General features: G+C 44.9%; 1 protein-coding gene across 1 annotated transcript; it reads right to left on the minus strand.

Moving 5' to 3' along the window:
• Positions 1-4,942: 4,942 nt before the first annotated feature.
• bcl2l12 (BCL2 like 12) lies at positions 4,943-15,064 on the minus strand. Its single transcript, XM_061712895.1, has 8 exons — positions 14,992-15,064; positions 12,861-13,039; positions 12,513-12,663; positions 10,313-10,496; positions 10,006-10,107; positions 8,076-8,152; positions 7,185-7,445; positions 4,943-5,766 (listed from the first exon to the last, which is right to left on the minus strand). Exons 2-8 carry the CDS (start codon positions 13,037-13,039, stop codon positions 5,725-5,727), a joined length of 996 nt encoding a protein of 331 aa, XP_061568879.1. The 5' UTR covers positions 14,992-15,064; the 3' UTR covers positions 4,943-5,724.
• Positions 15,065-15,366: the final 302 nt, after the last annotated feature.

Raw genomic sequence — 15,366 nt, forward strand, 5'->3', positions numbered from 1 at the left:
GGTGTCTAAATGCAGGGGGCAGATCCTGTTTTGTGCTCATTTTCAGACCTTTACTCATATGTTATTGGGGGTATGTTTGGTAGCATTTTAAAGTGTACACTCCTAGCTTTCATTTAGACCTAGTTTTGGGCCTGTCTAAAAAATATAAAAGGTCCATTGGTCAAAGGTCAAACTGTGTCAACAACTATTTTTCCACTATTTTCGCCTAAACTATAGTCTTTTTTATAGCACTGTGAAATGTAGGAACATCACAGACACAAATAACAAAAACTGAAATACTCATTGGTCTGGTAGGGTCCTCGGACCCTCCTAGACCAAGTTTTGTAAATTACTTTCAAAATCAGTGTTGGAGGTGATTGTTTGGGCTTTTATTTCATCTCCTTTATACTATTGTAATCGCCATTTAAACAAAAAAGCCAGAGAGCGTGTACGGGCAGCCTCCTAGCCAGGAGTCTCTAGCCAGGAGCCTCTAGCCAGGAGTCTCTAGCCAGGAGTCTCTAGCCAGGAGCCTCTAGGCAGGAGTCTCTAGCCAGGAGTCTCTAGCCAGGAGCCTCTAGCCAGGAGCCTCTAGGCAAGACTCTCTAGGCAGGAGCCTCTAGGCAAGACTATCTAGGCAGGAGCCTCTAGGCAGGTGTCTCTAGGCAAGACTATCTAGGCAGGAGCCACTAGGCAGGAGCCTCTAGGCAGGAGCCTCTAGGCAAGACTCTCTAGGCAGGACTATCTAGGCAGGAGTCTCTAGCCAGGAGTCTCTAGCCAGGAGTCTCTAGCCAGGAGTCTCTAGCCAGGAGCCTCTAGGCAGGAGCCTCTAGGCAGGAGCCTCTAGGCAAGACTCTCTAGGCAGGACTATCTAGGCAGGAGTCTCTAGCCAGGAGTCTCTAGCCAGGAGTCTCTAGCCAGGAGTCTCTAGCCAGGAGCCTCTAGGCAGGAGTCTCTAGCTTTCATTTAGACCTAGTTTTGGGCCTGTCTAAAAAATATAAAAAGGTCCATTGGCCAAAGGTCAAACTGTGTCAAAAACTATTTTTCCACTATTTTCGCCTAAACTATAGTCTTTTTTATAGCACTGTGAAATGTAGGAACATCACAGACACAAATAACAAAAACTGAAATACTCATTGGTCTGGTAGGGTCCTCGGACCCTCCTAGACCAAGTTTTGTAAATTACTTTCAAAATCAGTGTTGGAGGTGATTGTTTGGGCTTTTATTTCATCTCCTTTATACTATTGTAATCGCCATTTAAACAAAAAAGCCAGAGAGCGTGTACGGGCAGCCTCCTAGCCAGGAGTCTCTAGCCAGGAGTCTCTAGCCAGGAGTCTCTAGCCAGGAGTCTCTAGGCAGGAGCCTCTAGGCAAGACTATCTAGGCAAGACTCTCTAGGCAGGAGCCTCTAGGCAGGAGCCTCTAGGCAGGAGCCTCTAGGCAAGACTCTCTAGGCAGGAGCCTCTAGGCAGGAGCCTCTAGGCAGGAGCCTCTAGGCAAGACTCTCTAGGCAGGAGTCTCTAGGCAAGACTCTCTAGGCAGGAGTCTCTAGGCAAGACTCTCTAGGCAGGAGCCTCTAGGCAGGAGCCTCTAGGCAGGAGCCTCTAGGCAGGAGCCTCTAGGCAGGAGCCTCTAGGCAAGACTCTCTAGGCAAGACTCTCTAGGCAGGAGCCTCTAGGCAGGAGCCTCTAGGCAGGAGCCTCTAGGCAGGAGTCTCTAGGCAGGAGCCTCTAGGCAAGACTATCTAGGCAGGAGTCTCTAGGCAGGAGCCTCTAGGCAGGAGCCTCTAGGCAGGAGCCTCTAGGCAAGACTCTCTAAGCAGGAGTCTCTAGGCAAGACTCTCTAGGCAGGAGCCTCTAGGCAGGAGCCTCTAGGCAGGAGTCTCTAGCCAGGAGTCTCTAGCCAGGAGCCTCTAGGCAAGACTCTCTAGGCAGGAGCCTCTAGGCAGGAGCCTCTAGGCAGGAGCCTCTAGGCAGGAGCCTCTAGGCAGGAGCCTCTAGGCAGGAGCCTCTAGGCAGGAGCCTCTAGGCAGGAGTCTCTAGCCAGGAGCCTCTAGGCAAGACTCTCTAGGCAAGACTCTCTAGGCAAGACTCTCTAGGCAGGAGCCTCTAGGCAAGACTATCTAGGCAGGAGCCTCTAGGCAGGTGTCTCTAGGCAAGACTATCTAGGCAGGAGCCACTAGGCAGGAGCCTCTAGGCAGGAGCCTCTAGGCAAGACTCTCTAGGCAGGACTATCTAGGCAGGAGTCTCTAGCCAGGAGTCTCTAGCCAGGAGTCTCTAGCCAGGAGCCTCTAGGCAGGAGTCTCTAGCCAGGAGCCTCTAGGCAGGAGTCTCTAGGCAGGAGTCTCTAGCCAGGAGTCTCTAGCCAGGAGTCTCTAGCCAGGAGTCTCTAGCCAGGAGTCTCTAGCCAGGAGTCTCTAGCCAGGAGCCTCTAGGCAGGTGTCTCTAGGCAGGAGTCTCTAGGCAGGAGCCTCTAGGCAGGTGTCTCTAGGCAGGAGCCTCTAGGCAGGTGTCTCTAGGCAGGAGCCTCTAGGCAGGAGCCTCTAGGCAGGAGCCTCTAGGCAGGTGTCTCTAGGCAGGAGCCTCTAACCAGGAACCTCCGCAGGGCTCCTAACGGACACCAGGAAGAGACGATACACAACCGGTTTTACTCTCCTCGTACTGGGAACCGGTACATTTAAAATCCACTTCAAAGTTTCGCTTCACTTTCAGAGGGGTCAAACTGTTGCATACATCTCAGACCTGTTACTGGTCCCCACCACCTCAGTCCCGAGTCAGCTGGTCGAAGGCTGCTGGCGGCCGGGCCTCCGGGTCGCTTGCTTTTCTACGTTGCTTAAACTCAATTGAATCTGTTAAAAAGCCGCTTGAGACACTTACTTAGCCAGGCTTTTGATCAGACTCGGGCTGGTCGTATGTTGTGTATGTTTTTGTTTCATGCTTCCTCTGCTTATGCCTGTGTCTTGTCTTTTTATGTGTAACTTGTGAAGCACTTTCTGGCTTTTAACCTGTGAAAAGTTCCTTACAAATAAACCTTACTTACAATATAAAAGTGACAAAAGGGATGACAACCAGTCCTTAGCTGCACTGGCCCTCAATTAGAAGTCCCCGCCCAAGTTTACGTGAGGTGGTGCACAGGAACCGACCCGTGTCCAGTGGACTGGGTTTAGTACTCAAATGATGACCACTACAATGTACTCTTGGAGATTTTATTCTCTGTAAACAAACAGATAAAACATTTACTAGCAGACGCATTCTGTTCTATCTGAGGAAGAGAAACCGTCACCAAAAACACAATAAAAATTAAATACTTAAATAACATCAGAGCACAGGATCCTGTAACCCCCCCAGAGTTCAATGCAGCAGCGTAAACAGCTTCACGTTTAGGGTTGACCGCGGTCACGTCCCTGCTGCCGGTCACATGACAACACAATACTGGCTTCAACGTCGTATGATCAACGAACGAAACATTTGTTCACATCAGCTTCAATTAAACAACTCTAATTATGAGGAAAAACCTCTGGCTTGTGGTGAGACTCAAACTCCAGTGGAAGGTGGAGGTGAACCTCCATATGTGGCTGCACGTGCTACACATGCCGGGGAGAACAGACGAAGACAGGACGAGAGCAGGAAGATGGGATGGGAGTCCCGGAGGAGCTGGTCCTCGTACGATCGGGGGGGACGGGTCCAGGAGGGGCGTAAACGGGACGAAACCTTGTCAGGATCGGTATCTTCCTTAGTGCTTCGGTTTGATTTAAGGACGTAAGTTGCAACAAGAGTTTCCTGGAGGAAACCTCGTCTGTCTAAAAAGAACAAGTTCTAAGGTTTGTAAACATGATTTATTTTCACATTGGCTTCTTTTTTGTTGAATAAATACGGTGGCCGAGACCCGCCATTGCTGAAAATTAAAGAAACGCTGCAAATAAAAAGAAATGCCGCTGAAAATAAAATAAACGCTTTGCAAGTAAAGTAAACGCTGCAAATAAAAACAAATGCCGCTGCAAATAAAAGAAACGCGGCAAATATAAAGAAACGCCGCTGCAAATTTAAAAAAAAATGTTGCAAATAAAAAAGCCACAACGGAAGTGAATTAACGGGGACTATTTTTGCTGATGCACCGGTGTTTTTTTACGTGAGAGGAGAAGAAGAAGACGAAGAGGACGTAAGTGAAATGGAAGAAATAAGAAGAGCGAGGAATAAGAAGAACAACGAACGAGAAAATAAGTGAAAAGGTTAGTGTTCAACGTCGCTACGTGTAATTTTTAATGTGCAACACCGGTGCATCGGCAAAAATAGTCCCCGATAATTCACTTCCATTGTGGCTTTTTTATTTGCGTAGTTTTTTTATTTTATTTGCAGTGGGGTTTCTTTATATTTGCAGCGTTTCTTTTATTTGTTGCGGCATTTCTTTTTGTTTGCAGCATTTATTTTATTTTCTAAGCGTTTATTTTATTTGCAGCAGCGTTTGTTTCTGTTTGCAGCGTTACTTTTATTTTCAGCAAAGGCGGGTCTAGGCCACCGTAAATAAATAATGGGATGGTGAAGCAAACACAAAAACAGCATTTAGAGACAGGGGTCCTAACTTTTTGGGGGATTTTCCACGGGCTACGTCTGGCCAGAGAAGCCCCACCCTGTCTGGTGAAAAGAAGCAGTTTTTTCAAGTAATTTTAAAACTATAGTCATGGCTAAGTCCATTATAACTGTATTCACATACAGGAGTGTCTCAGAAAATTAGAATATTGTGATTTTCTGTAATGCAATTACAAAAACAAAAATGTCCTACATTCTGGATTCATTACAAATCAACTGAAATATTGCAAGCCTTTTATTATTTTAATATTGCTGATCATGGCTTACAGCTTAAGAAAACTCAAATATCCTATCTCAAAAAATTAGAATATTCTGGGAATCTTAATCTTAAACTGTAAGCCATAATCAGCAATATTAAAATAATAAAAGGCTTGCAATATTTCAGTTGATTTGTAATGAATCCAGAATGTATGACATTTATGTTTTTTTTAATTCCATTACAGAAAATAAAGAACTTTATCACAATATTCAAATTTTCTGAGACAGTCCTGTAAATCTGATTGTTAAAATCTGCCTTCTCCATCACACAGGAGTCCAAAGTTTCTTTGGCTGCTTGTCCCAACACCTCCTCAAAATATAATCAAGTAGTCCTTCAAACGAAAGTGAAACTGATATTTAACATGAAAAAAACGTTACAGGTCAAGAGACTTTCTTAGGTAACTTCAGTCGACCTACGTACTGTAATTATTACCTAAAACAAAGAGTAAAAACAGCTCCTTTAATGTCCTCTAATCACCCTGAGAGCTGAGACTTTAAAACTTCAAGGATCTTCCTGACGGCCCTAAGAAAGGCCTGAGAACTTCAGTCAGCTGACTCTGGTTCAGTTTCATCAAACATCTCCGTCAAGTTAAGATTAAAACACTGTGCACAGGCTCTGGTACCGGCCACAACCAGGACGTGACTGAAGACGGCTCATGTAGCCGGGTAAAGGCGCTGTTCTCAACACCAAAGGTGCTTAAGGGAACTTCTAGTTGGGTTTCAGTTCTGTACCAAGTGAAACCAAAACAAAAACCTGAAGTTCAGCTCAGCCTCTCCAGCAGACAATAAACCAGACAGCAGACGCAGAGGTCCAGAGGAGCAGAGGCTCCAGTCGTCCGTCCCGCTCTGCCGTGTCAGACAGTAGTGGTCCGCTCCCCTCCGTGTCCAGGGTCAGGGTCAGGAGATCAGTCGTAGTCCAGAGGCTCCTCCAGGTCCACCACGTTCTCCTGTAGGTGACACACAAACACAGTGTTGGGACTAACATGTTATTTAGTAACGCATTACAGTAACGCCGGTAGTTTTGGCGGTAACTAATACTCTAACGCAGAGGTTTTCCACTGGTTTTGTCCCAGTCCCACCATTATAACCAAGAAGCAACTCGGGGACCAACTGCTTTAGGGGATGTTTTATTTTGCACCTTGCTTTTAAATAAGATTATGGGCCTATATAGGCTATTTATTTGCATCAGTGTCTTTTTTTTATTTGCACCTTTTACTATTAAAAAAAAAAAAAAAAAAAACAGTCACTAAAAGTGACTGGAAGTCACTCAGCACTGTTGCTAAGTGAACAACGTTATTGACACAGGAAATCACACTGCTCAACTGTGGCAGGAGGTTCTGCAGTGCGAGATGCAGAACAGACAGATTCTGCAACAGCTTCATCCCCCCGGCCATAAGACTGTTGAACTCAAAATGAAAGGATTATAATGACCAAACTGTTAATGAAAAGCTGCATATTCTATTTATTTTCATATTTTTAAGCACTCAAGCACCTTTTTAAGTTAAGTTAAAATTTAGTTTTAGTTAAGTTAGGACGTTTTTAAACTGTATCATTATTTGCTTTTCTGAGCCAGAGGCAACTAAATTTCGTTCCCAGAGCACTGTGTGTTACATGTGTCCTGAAAATGACAAATAAAAACTATGGTATTGTAAATGAAGAAGCGGGGAGACGGTTTAGCCAATCAGAATGCAGAACACAATGCACAATGTAAATCCATACAGTACCTGCTGAAATGAAGGCTAGAGGGGATTAATGGGAGCATTTGAAATAATATTTTTTTTAAAGTAACTAAAATGTTACTTTTCATCATAACTCATTACTTTTTGGTCTAAGTAACTGAGTTACTTTTGAATTAAGTTACTAGTAATGGTTAACTACTATCTGGACTATAAGCTGCTACTTTTTTCATAGGTTTTCAACCATGCAGCTTATACAAAGGTTCTATTCTGTGGATTTTTCTTCCAGCGCTCGGGGCGCTCTAACCGGAATTAGAATCAAAACTAAGACAAAATAAATGCAAAGAAGAATACGCTACTACTTCTTTAGCAGATAGAAGTAGGTAGAAGCAGATTTCAAACAGATAAATAGATAAATAAATAGCGGTTATTTTCTCTTGGTTCTGTCCGTTTTAATCAGCAAAGTTGCTGCCGTGTTAAAGACACTGTTAGGAAAGAATCTATTTAGGTACAAACATGTACATCATTTACAGTTCAAAATGGCTTGCATATCTTTTTTCTTTTTAAATAGAGCGGATGCGGCTTGTATGCAGGTGCGGCTTATAGTCCAGAAAATACTGTAGTTACTATTTTTCAGTAACTAGCACAACACTGAAGACAACACCCCGCCTGCTGCCGGAGCCACTCACCCATCCGCCCTGTTGCTTCAGCCACGGCGCAAAGTTCTCCATGTAGTGCTCGGCGTGGCCCTGCAGGCGCTGGGTCCCCGTGGCCGTCAGGATCCTCCGCGACACCTCCATGGTGGCGGCCAGGCGCTGCAGCGTGGGGCTGGCCGGGGGCGTGGCCGCGGCCACGCCCGCCTGGTCCAGGCTGAACGTGTCCAGCAGTCTGGAGAACGATGCATAGGACAGACGAGCCAGGCTGGAGCGCATGAACGGGTCCGACTGGATCTGTGGGAACAAGGAGGGATGTTTTATCCTCCCGTCACCCTGAAAGGCCGTTAATATTCCCCTGGAGCAGTGGTCGGCAACCCAAAATGTTGAAAGAGCCATATTGGACCAAAAACAAAAAAAAACAAATATGTCTGGAGCCGCAAAAAAATGAAACGTCTTGTATAAGCCTTAGAATGAAGGCAAAAGGCGAGAAGCGAAATGTCGAGAAAAAAGACGAAATGCGAGAAAAAAGTAGAAAAAAAAGTTGAAATGTCGAGAAAAAAGTCGAAATGTCGAGATTAATATTGAAATACAATCTCGAGAAAAAAGTCGAAATGTTGAGAAAAAAGTGGAAATGTCGAGATAAAAGTTGAAATGTTGAGAAAAAGTTGAAATGTCGAGATTAAAAAAGGAAAGAAAAAAAGAGAAAAAAAGGAAAAAAAAGAAAAAAAGAAGAAAAAAAAGAGAAAAAAGAAGAAAAAAAAAGAGAAAAAAAAGAAGGAAAAAAAAGAAAAAAAGGGGGAAAAAAGAGAAAAAAAAAAGGAAAAAAAAAAAGATCAAACATTTTTGAAAAAGCCCCAGGAGCCACTAGGGCAGCTCTAGAGCCGCGGGTTGCCGACCCCTGCCCTGGAGCGTCCTGTTACGTACCCTCATGTTGATGGAGTCTCCCTCCGACGACAGCACCTGAACGAGTCGCTGGATCACCGAGTCTTTACCCGAGGGGGCTGAAACAAAGTACGGGTCTTTAAACTAACGACCAAAGGTCTGAAAACAGTTGTTGTTTGCTGTTGAAAATAATAAAATCAACAGTGTCTACTGTTGCTGGAGTGGAATACATTTGAATGGATCAGAGGTTGTGGAGCAGTCGTCCTCTCTCACTCCCTCCACTGACATGTTAGAAATCAGGATTGAGGGCCGCTCGGTGGCGCAGTGGGTTAAGCAGCGGCCCATATACTGAGGCTACAGTCCTCCTCCTGCAGCGGTCGCGGGTTCGAATCCAGCCTGCGCACCTTTGCTGCGTGTCTTCCCCGTTCTCTCTCTACCCCTTTCCATTCTGCATCTCAATAAAAGGGCCACTAGAGCCCAAAAAAATCTTTAAAAAAAAAAAATAAAAAAAAAAGAAATCAGGATTGAAAGAGACATGTGGGTGGGGAACAGTTCCTGGCTGAGGGCGAGCATGGGGGAACTGTTAGAGGGGAAGAGGAACCTGGTGCCGGAGTGGTAACGGTTACAAATATGTGAAACTAAACTCTGATTCTGCTTTTATGAAGTTGCAGGTTTGTGTGAAAACCCTTCTGGGTCTTTAACAGTTTACGTCCGATCAGCCTGGAAAACAGGCTCCTTCCTCAGACCTGCACTTGAGACTTCGGCCCAGTCCCAATCCCCCCTAGTCCTACTTTTCAGCCCTACCCCTACATTTTGCGCGTTCCCGTGAGGGTAGTGGTGTCCCAATTCCTCTTTGCATGTAGGGCTAGTGGACATATCGAGGGCTAGCGTGTATGAATCTGGCCCTTCACAGTGAGGGATTTCAGATACTGACTCACCGACCGAGGGCCTGAGAAAATTTCCCAGAAAGCTTTACGTCATCATTTGCAGACTGAATCAAACAAAAAAACATGGTGGACAATTTCATTTTTTAGTGAATAAGATCAATATTTTGACAACATTTCTAGCGAGAAATATATATTTTACTTTCATAATATTCACTCAGTGAATCTATATAATCACTCGCTTGCCCGTTGTTGCGAAGATCTCGCCAGAATAAAGGCTGATTTATGGTTCCGCGTTACACCAACGCAGAGCCTACGGCGTAGGTAACGCGGCGACGCACGCCGTACGGTGCGTGTCGATTTAACACGGAACCATAAATCGCCGGCGGCTCTTCTCATCCCGAAAACATCGGAGCAAATTTCTTAACAGGCGTTATTTGGATAAACTGAGCCCAGGTTGGGGATCTTAACGGTTACTTTTACACCTGAAAAAATATTAAAACTTAATAAAGTGGCATATTAACAGCGCTACAGCTGAAATTAAAACAGCTTTTAGCTCTGGGCTTCCTGATATGGTGTGACGTATGTGCAAACGTAACTACGCAGTCTCTTATGTACCCGAACGTAAACCACGCAGTGATGTAGCAAGTGGTGTCCCAATCCCTATGGAACATTACAAAGGCCCTACTCATTTTTAGGGATAGTGGTAGAAAGCAGGGGGTGTATTGGGATTGGCCCTTAGTCTGCTTTTACCTCCTCCAGGCTGGACTATCGTGATCCTGCTCTCACTGGCATCGCTGCAAAGATTCTACAGTACCCCAGAACAGTTCTGCAGGAGTTCTGATGAGAACATGGAAACATGAACCTGTTGTGTGTTCGCCTGTACAAATATTCATGCTCTATGATGCTCTATATCCCCATTACCACATGTTATCGATATTTCATCTTGTTTTTGTACCTGTAGCACATTGAGATTCATTTCCTATGTAAAGTCATTACAAATGAAATGTATTATTGTTATCAGCATTTCATTCAGCATAAATGTGCTCCAGCTGGATTCAGCTGCACGCGTCAGCGCGGTGGATCACCTGCTGACGGCGTGGGCTCAGGAATCTGCGTCCTGATCTTGGTGGACTTCACCATGTCTTCCAGCTTCTCTGCCACCTCGTTGTAGAACTCGGGAGGGTGACCTGCGGCACAGCAGATGAATATGAAACTGATGGTGAGGACATTTCACAGAGAACTGGTCCAGCACATTAGCAGAGCCGTGTAAAAACAGTGGCAACATCCCAAAAGTCTCTAAATGATCCAAAAACAAAGAAGTAACAGTGAGGCATTAATACGAGGATGGATAGATAGATAAATAGATGATAAGTGAGTGATTGAGGAACTCACAAGGAGAAGGGATGTCCACTGGTTTTGGAGGAGGAACATCAGGTTCCTCCTTTTCTTTTTCTTTCTTCTGTTTTTCCTTCGATTTGAACAACATAGAGAGTCTTTTCCTGATCTTCCTTTGCTTCTGTTTCCAATTCTTCTCATTGTCATCTTCATCTGACGAGGAGGAAGAAGGTCTGGCATCCTGTGAAAACAGGTGCAACTAGCGTTACACTGAGGGCTACCGGCAGAAACGTAATGAAATGTCAATAAACGTGCATGAAAATCCTGTTTGAGTTAAACAGAAGACAGAAGGCTCCTGGCGGAGCAGCATGTAGTCAGTGATGAACCTGGTGGGATCCACTGAGGGCACGCTACACTCCGCACCACCGGGGGGCAGTACAGCGCCAATTTCACCAGCGCACCAACTGCCAGTAAGCTAAGGTCCCGTTTACACGGAGCAAAAACGGTGGTGTTTTCATGCGTTTTGGCCGTTCGTTTACACAAAAAACGAAGCTCAAAGTCACCAAAAACCATCATTTCTGAAAACTCCGTCCAAAGTGGAGATTTGCAAAAACTCCGTCTTCACGTTTGCTTGTAAACGGAGGGAAACGGACATTTAGGCTTCAGAACGTCACATTATGAGACAGAAACGTCACCAGCGTCATGTGTGCCACCTGTGTTTACAATTTGTTTGGCCACTGTAGTTACTCGTGTCATTTGTTGATGTTTTTTTCCAGGATTCTGATTGGCTAGTATGACTTCATCTTCTCGTTACACTGCCCCCTGTAGGTTTGGATGCTCATAGCACCTTAACAGATATTTATGCAGGTTCGTGTAAATGATGGTATTTTTCAAAACGTAGAGGGGGAAATATCCGTTTTTGTAAATACCCGGTTGTGTGGAAAAGTGGCCTAAAGAAAAAAGCAGAAGCCTGCCCCTAGACCGCTGCCCAGGACTCCCATAACACTCGTGTGTACAGACGTGTGTAGACGTGTTAAAGGAGCATGAGGCTCCTTTTAAGAAATGAGACTCTCTAGCGCCACCCTTCGCCACGACGGCCGTCGGGGGTACTGCAGCCAACAGTGAAGCCGGCACGTAATCTGTGCTTTAAATAAATCTGACATTGTTTATTATAAAACAGACTGATTTATTGCTTGTGTAGTTGAAAAATACATGAGAAAGGACCTTGAAAAAATAATCGCATATTAAATCGCAATATTGAAGAAAAAAATCGCAATTACATTATTTTCAAAAATCGTTCAGCCCTACTCATTACGGTGGAAGTATGGAATTTCAAACGCAGGGTGTGTTTAAAGCAGCACAATGTAACTTTCAGCTTTTGTTGAGTTTGGCGGCTCCTTTGGACAAAAGCGGTAGTGCTTTACCAGAAAGAACTACATTTCCCATGAGCACCAGCACGTACTGCTGGAAAACTCCTGTCCCCGTCGCTGCATTTGTTTTGATAGTTAATGAAATAAGACGGGACGGACTTTCAAAACTACTTTTCTGTTTTCAGCGGTCGTTTGCAGGATGGATAGCGAAGAGGTAATGCATCTATTTTTGGATAAACAATATAATATGACGATGTTGAAAATCACTCATTTCAACTTGGTTTTATTAAGTTGTTTCAGCGAGATAATGCTCCTACAAACTCATACGCTCAGCTCTGCACCTTTTTCCTGTCACGTTTTTTAGAGGGACTTCGTCATAACATACTTACTGACAAAATAAAAAAATACTCCGCCTCCTCCGATAAAACTTTTATTTTCTTGGTTTTTCTGCTGCTTCGGCCATGACACCAGCTTCTGCTGAGCTCTGCGCTCCACGCCCCGCCCAGCTTTGGTCTCCACGAATGGGGAAGGAGGGGGAAGTGACGTATGCCGTAAAGCAGTCAAAGCCGTAAAAATGTGTAGTTTTTTAGTGTGGCAGGTTTCCTACCATGCTCCTCAAAGTTACATAGTGCCAGTGAAGGCGATACAGACCCCTCAGACCATGACAGAGGTTCATTAAACCTGTTGGAAGTTGATGTACCATCACAATGATGATGATGAAATATTAGATTAAGCTGGAAAAGTTACATAGTGCTGCTTTAACGTCTAGTTTGACCTTCCTGTTTCCCATCGGCCCTGATTTATGCTCCCGACAGTCGTGTCAGTATCTGAGTCCAAAGTAAAGCTCATTTTCATTGCGACAGGACAAATAAAACCACCAGTCTTACTTCTGCTTGCTTTGCTTTGCCGTCTCTGCCCAGCGATCCGTTTTTGAGGCGTATGGTGCTCCGAGGCAGCTGCTTTATCAACTCCTTGAAACTCAACTTCTTGTTATCGTCATCTTCAGCCTGAGAATCCAACCCGTCCTTGGGCTTGGAGCTAAAGTTGGAAAACATCACAAGACAGTGAACCACATTGGCAGCTTGTGTCACACTTTTTAAGCTTCTCTCGGTCCAATGAGTTTCTCATTCACCAATGCACACGTACACACTTCCTACTTCCACATACTTCCAGGGATAACTCCAACTCTAGCAGACGTTTGTGGAACGGCTGCTCTACAAAGCGACTAACATTACCTGAACTTGCTGTGATCTCCGTAGGCTCCTCCTATGCTGCCGGGCCGCTCTGTCTCAGGAGTGGAAAGAGTCCGCTCCAGGAACGCGTGGAGGACGAGATGAGTCTCTGCCTTGATCTCCACCAAAGAGATGGAGGAGATGGAAGAGACAGAGGCGCTGCGTTCGGCAGGCTCTGACATCTGTCACAGAAATGGAGATCAGGAGAAACAACATAAACACCCAGTTTTCTTCGTCTCTTCTTACAAGAGAGCCATCCATGAACTACAAAGCTGCTGCTGCAGCTTCCATTGAGAAGAACCCAACAGGCCCCCGGTCCTGCGCTCCAGTTACACTCACTCTCCTTTCAGGTTAGAGTTGTTGTTTTCATCTTCTGGAATGAATCCTTGTACTTTGCACAACCAGGAAATAAAAACCGAGGGACATGTCAAGTCAAATCTCCAACTGCTATAAACCCCAAACATGCGTCATAAAAATTCTGGAGACTTTTATTGGTCCATCTGAGTCATCAAACAAGTCCAAGACATCATCATACACCTGCTTCAACAAACCCGCGGTCTTCTGGACAAGCAGCAGCACTGAACTTCCAGAATACACAGGTGGAGGCCTCCACAATCCCCTGGCTTACTGACTACCTGACCAACAGAGCAGCCTGTGAGCTGGATGGTTGTGAGCCGCTGGTCAGGTGAGCAGGAGCACCACAGGGAACTGTACTCTCCCCACTACTCTTCACTGTACACCTCACAGTCCTGTCATCTGCAGAAATACTCAGATTACTCTGCAGTTGTAGGGTGTATCCACGGCTAATCATTTCATTTGTGTCTTCGGGGATTAATAAAGTATTTTTGAATGAACTGAATTGTATCTGCATCATTTACTTTACCTCAGATAATTGTTAATTTACAATATTTTGCAAAAAAATCAGTTTTCTTTTTAATATTAAAGCGGTTTGTTTTGTTTGTGAAATTCTTGTCAAAACAGCCAAATTATACTGACTACGATTTTATTTGGAAAAGCAATGAAAGGCTGAAACAGCCAAGAGGTGTGGAAACCTGCTCAGGCCTTATAGTGGCTTGAATTTCAGCAGCTACAGGCGAGAGAATACATCATTTAGGAAGTCTTCATTTGATCGGGCATCCAAACACTACAAACATGTTTTAGTTTTAATATTAAACTGTTAAATTTAGAAAAACGTGATTGTGTTTACTGTAGACGACAGCAGAGCTGCAGGCAGCAGCGCCCCCTGCTGGTGAGCTGCAGAAGGAAACATGCAACTATTTTAAAAGCAGCCCAGGAAAAACTCATTCAGTGCACATTCAAACGGTTACTTTTGAAAAAGTACTCCCCCAAAAAGACCCAAATCATCCGTTTTTACAATTCATAATGAATAATTTGAGGCCTGAAGCCACCAAGGAGTTGTCCTGTCCTCACTGTTAGAGGCCACAATAAAAACATCTTAGGACTTGACTGTGAATTGTCTATTTCTGCTGGATTTTTTCTACGAAATAGTGAGTTTATGAAGTCAGAACACTTTATTTTCTCGCTCGGTTTTTTTTGTGTTTGTTTGCCTGTTATCTGAATGGTTCAGTGTCCCATGGCACTGCGGTTTCACTAAATGCGGGCCCTCGACATGCTTTTCTACAGCTCGTTTCTTACTGATAACAAATCAATTACAAAGTTTTGCTATTTAAGCTTTGTTACTTTAAAAACGCATCTCATATATGTGCCGGAGGCGTTGACGCATCGATACCACCACGGGCTGAGCGGGGTCAACGCGGAGTCTGTCGTTTCGGTTGAGAACTGTAACTCCGCCCACCCGGCGACGCCGGCGGCGCGCCCCGGCGGATACCGCAGCGGACACGGCTGAAGGCTGATTTATGGTTCTGCGTTACACCAACGCAGAGCCTACGTCGTAAAGTACGCGGCGACGCGAACCGTACGCCGTAGGCGACGCCGTCGCTTTAACGCAGGACCATAAATCAGGCTTGAGCCGGCTGGACACAGGGAGCGCCGCTAAAACTTTTCCACCGTCACGGATAGTTTATATCGACTTTAATACAAAATTCAACCAGCGTTTACAGAATTTTAATCAAGGGCAAAGGAAGATACGGTTGCTGTGAATTGTTCTTCTTACCTTCGTCGATGTGTTTGTGTTATTTTCGCGGAGCAGCACTGGTACAGATTTGCTGCCATGAACAGCGGCTGCGCAGCTACACTGAAGTACGGTAGCATCATGGTCGGGGGGCGGGGCCTCTTCCTCCTCATGTACCTGCCTCTGCAGCAACAGGGGATTATTAGAGTTTTATTATTAGGGCCCGAGCACTGACAGTGCGAAGGCCCTATTGTATCTGTAGGAATTTTTTTTTAATTATTTTTCCAACGAAATTAGGGCCTTTTTGCCCCCCTAAACGTGCCCCCAAAGTCACCAAATTTTGCACGCAAGCCAGGCCTGGCGAAAAATTTGATACTTCAATTCAATTCAATTCAATTTTATTTATATAGCATCTAA

Source organism: Cololabis saira, chromosome 21, assembly GCF_033807715.1.
Source record: "Cololabis saira isolate AMF1-May2022 chromosome 21, fColSai1.1, whole genome shotgun sequence".
In the NCBI taxonomy this organism is placed as follows: Eukaryota; Metazoa; Chordata; class Actinopteri; order Beloniformes; family Belonidae; genus Cololabis; species Cololabis saira.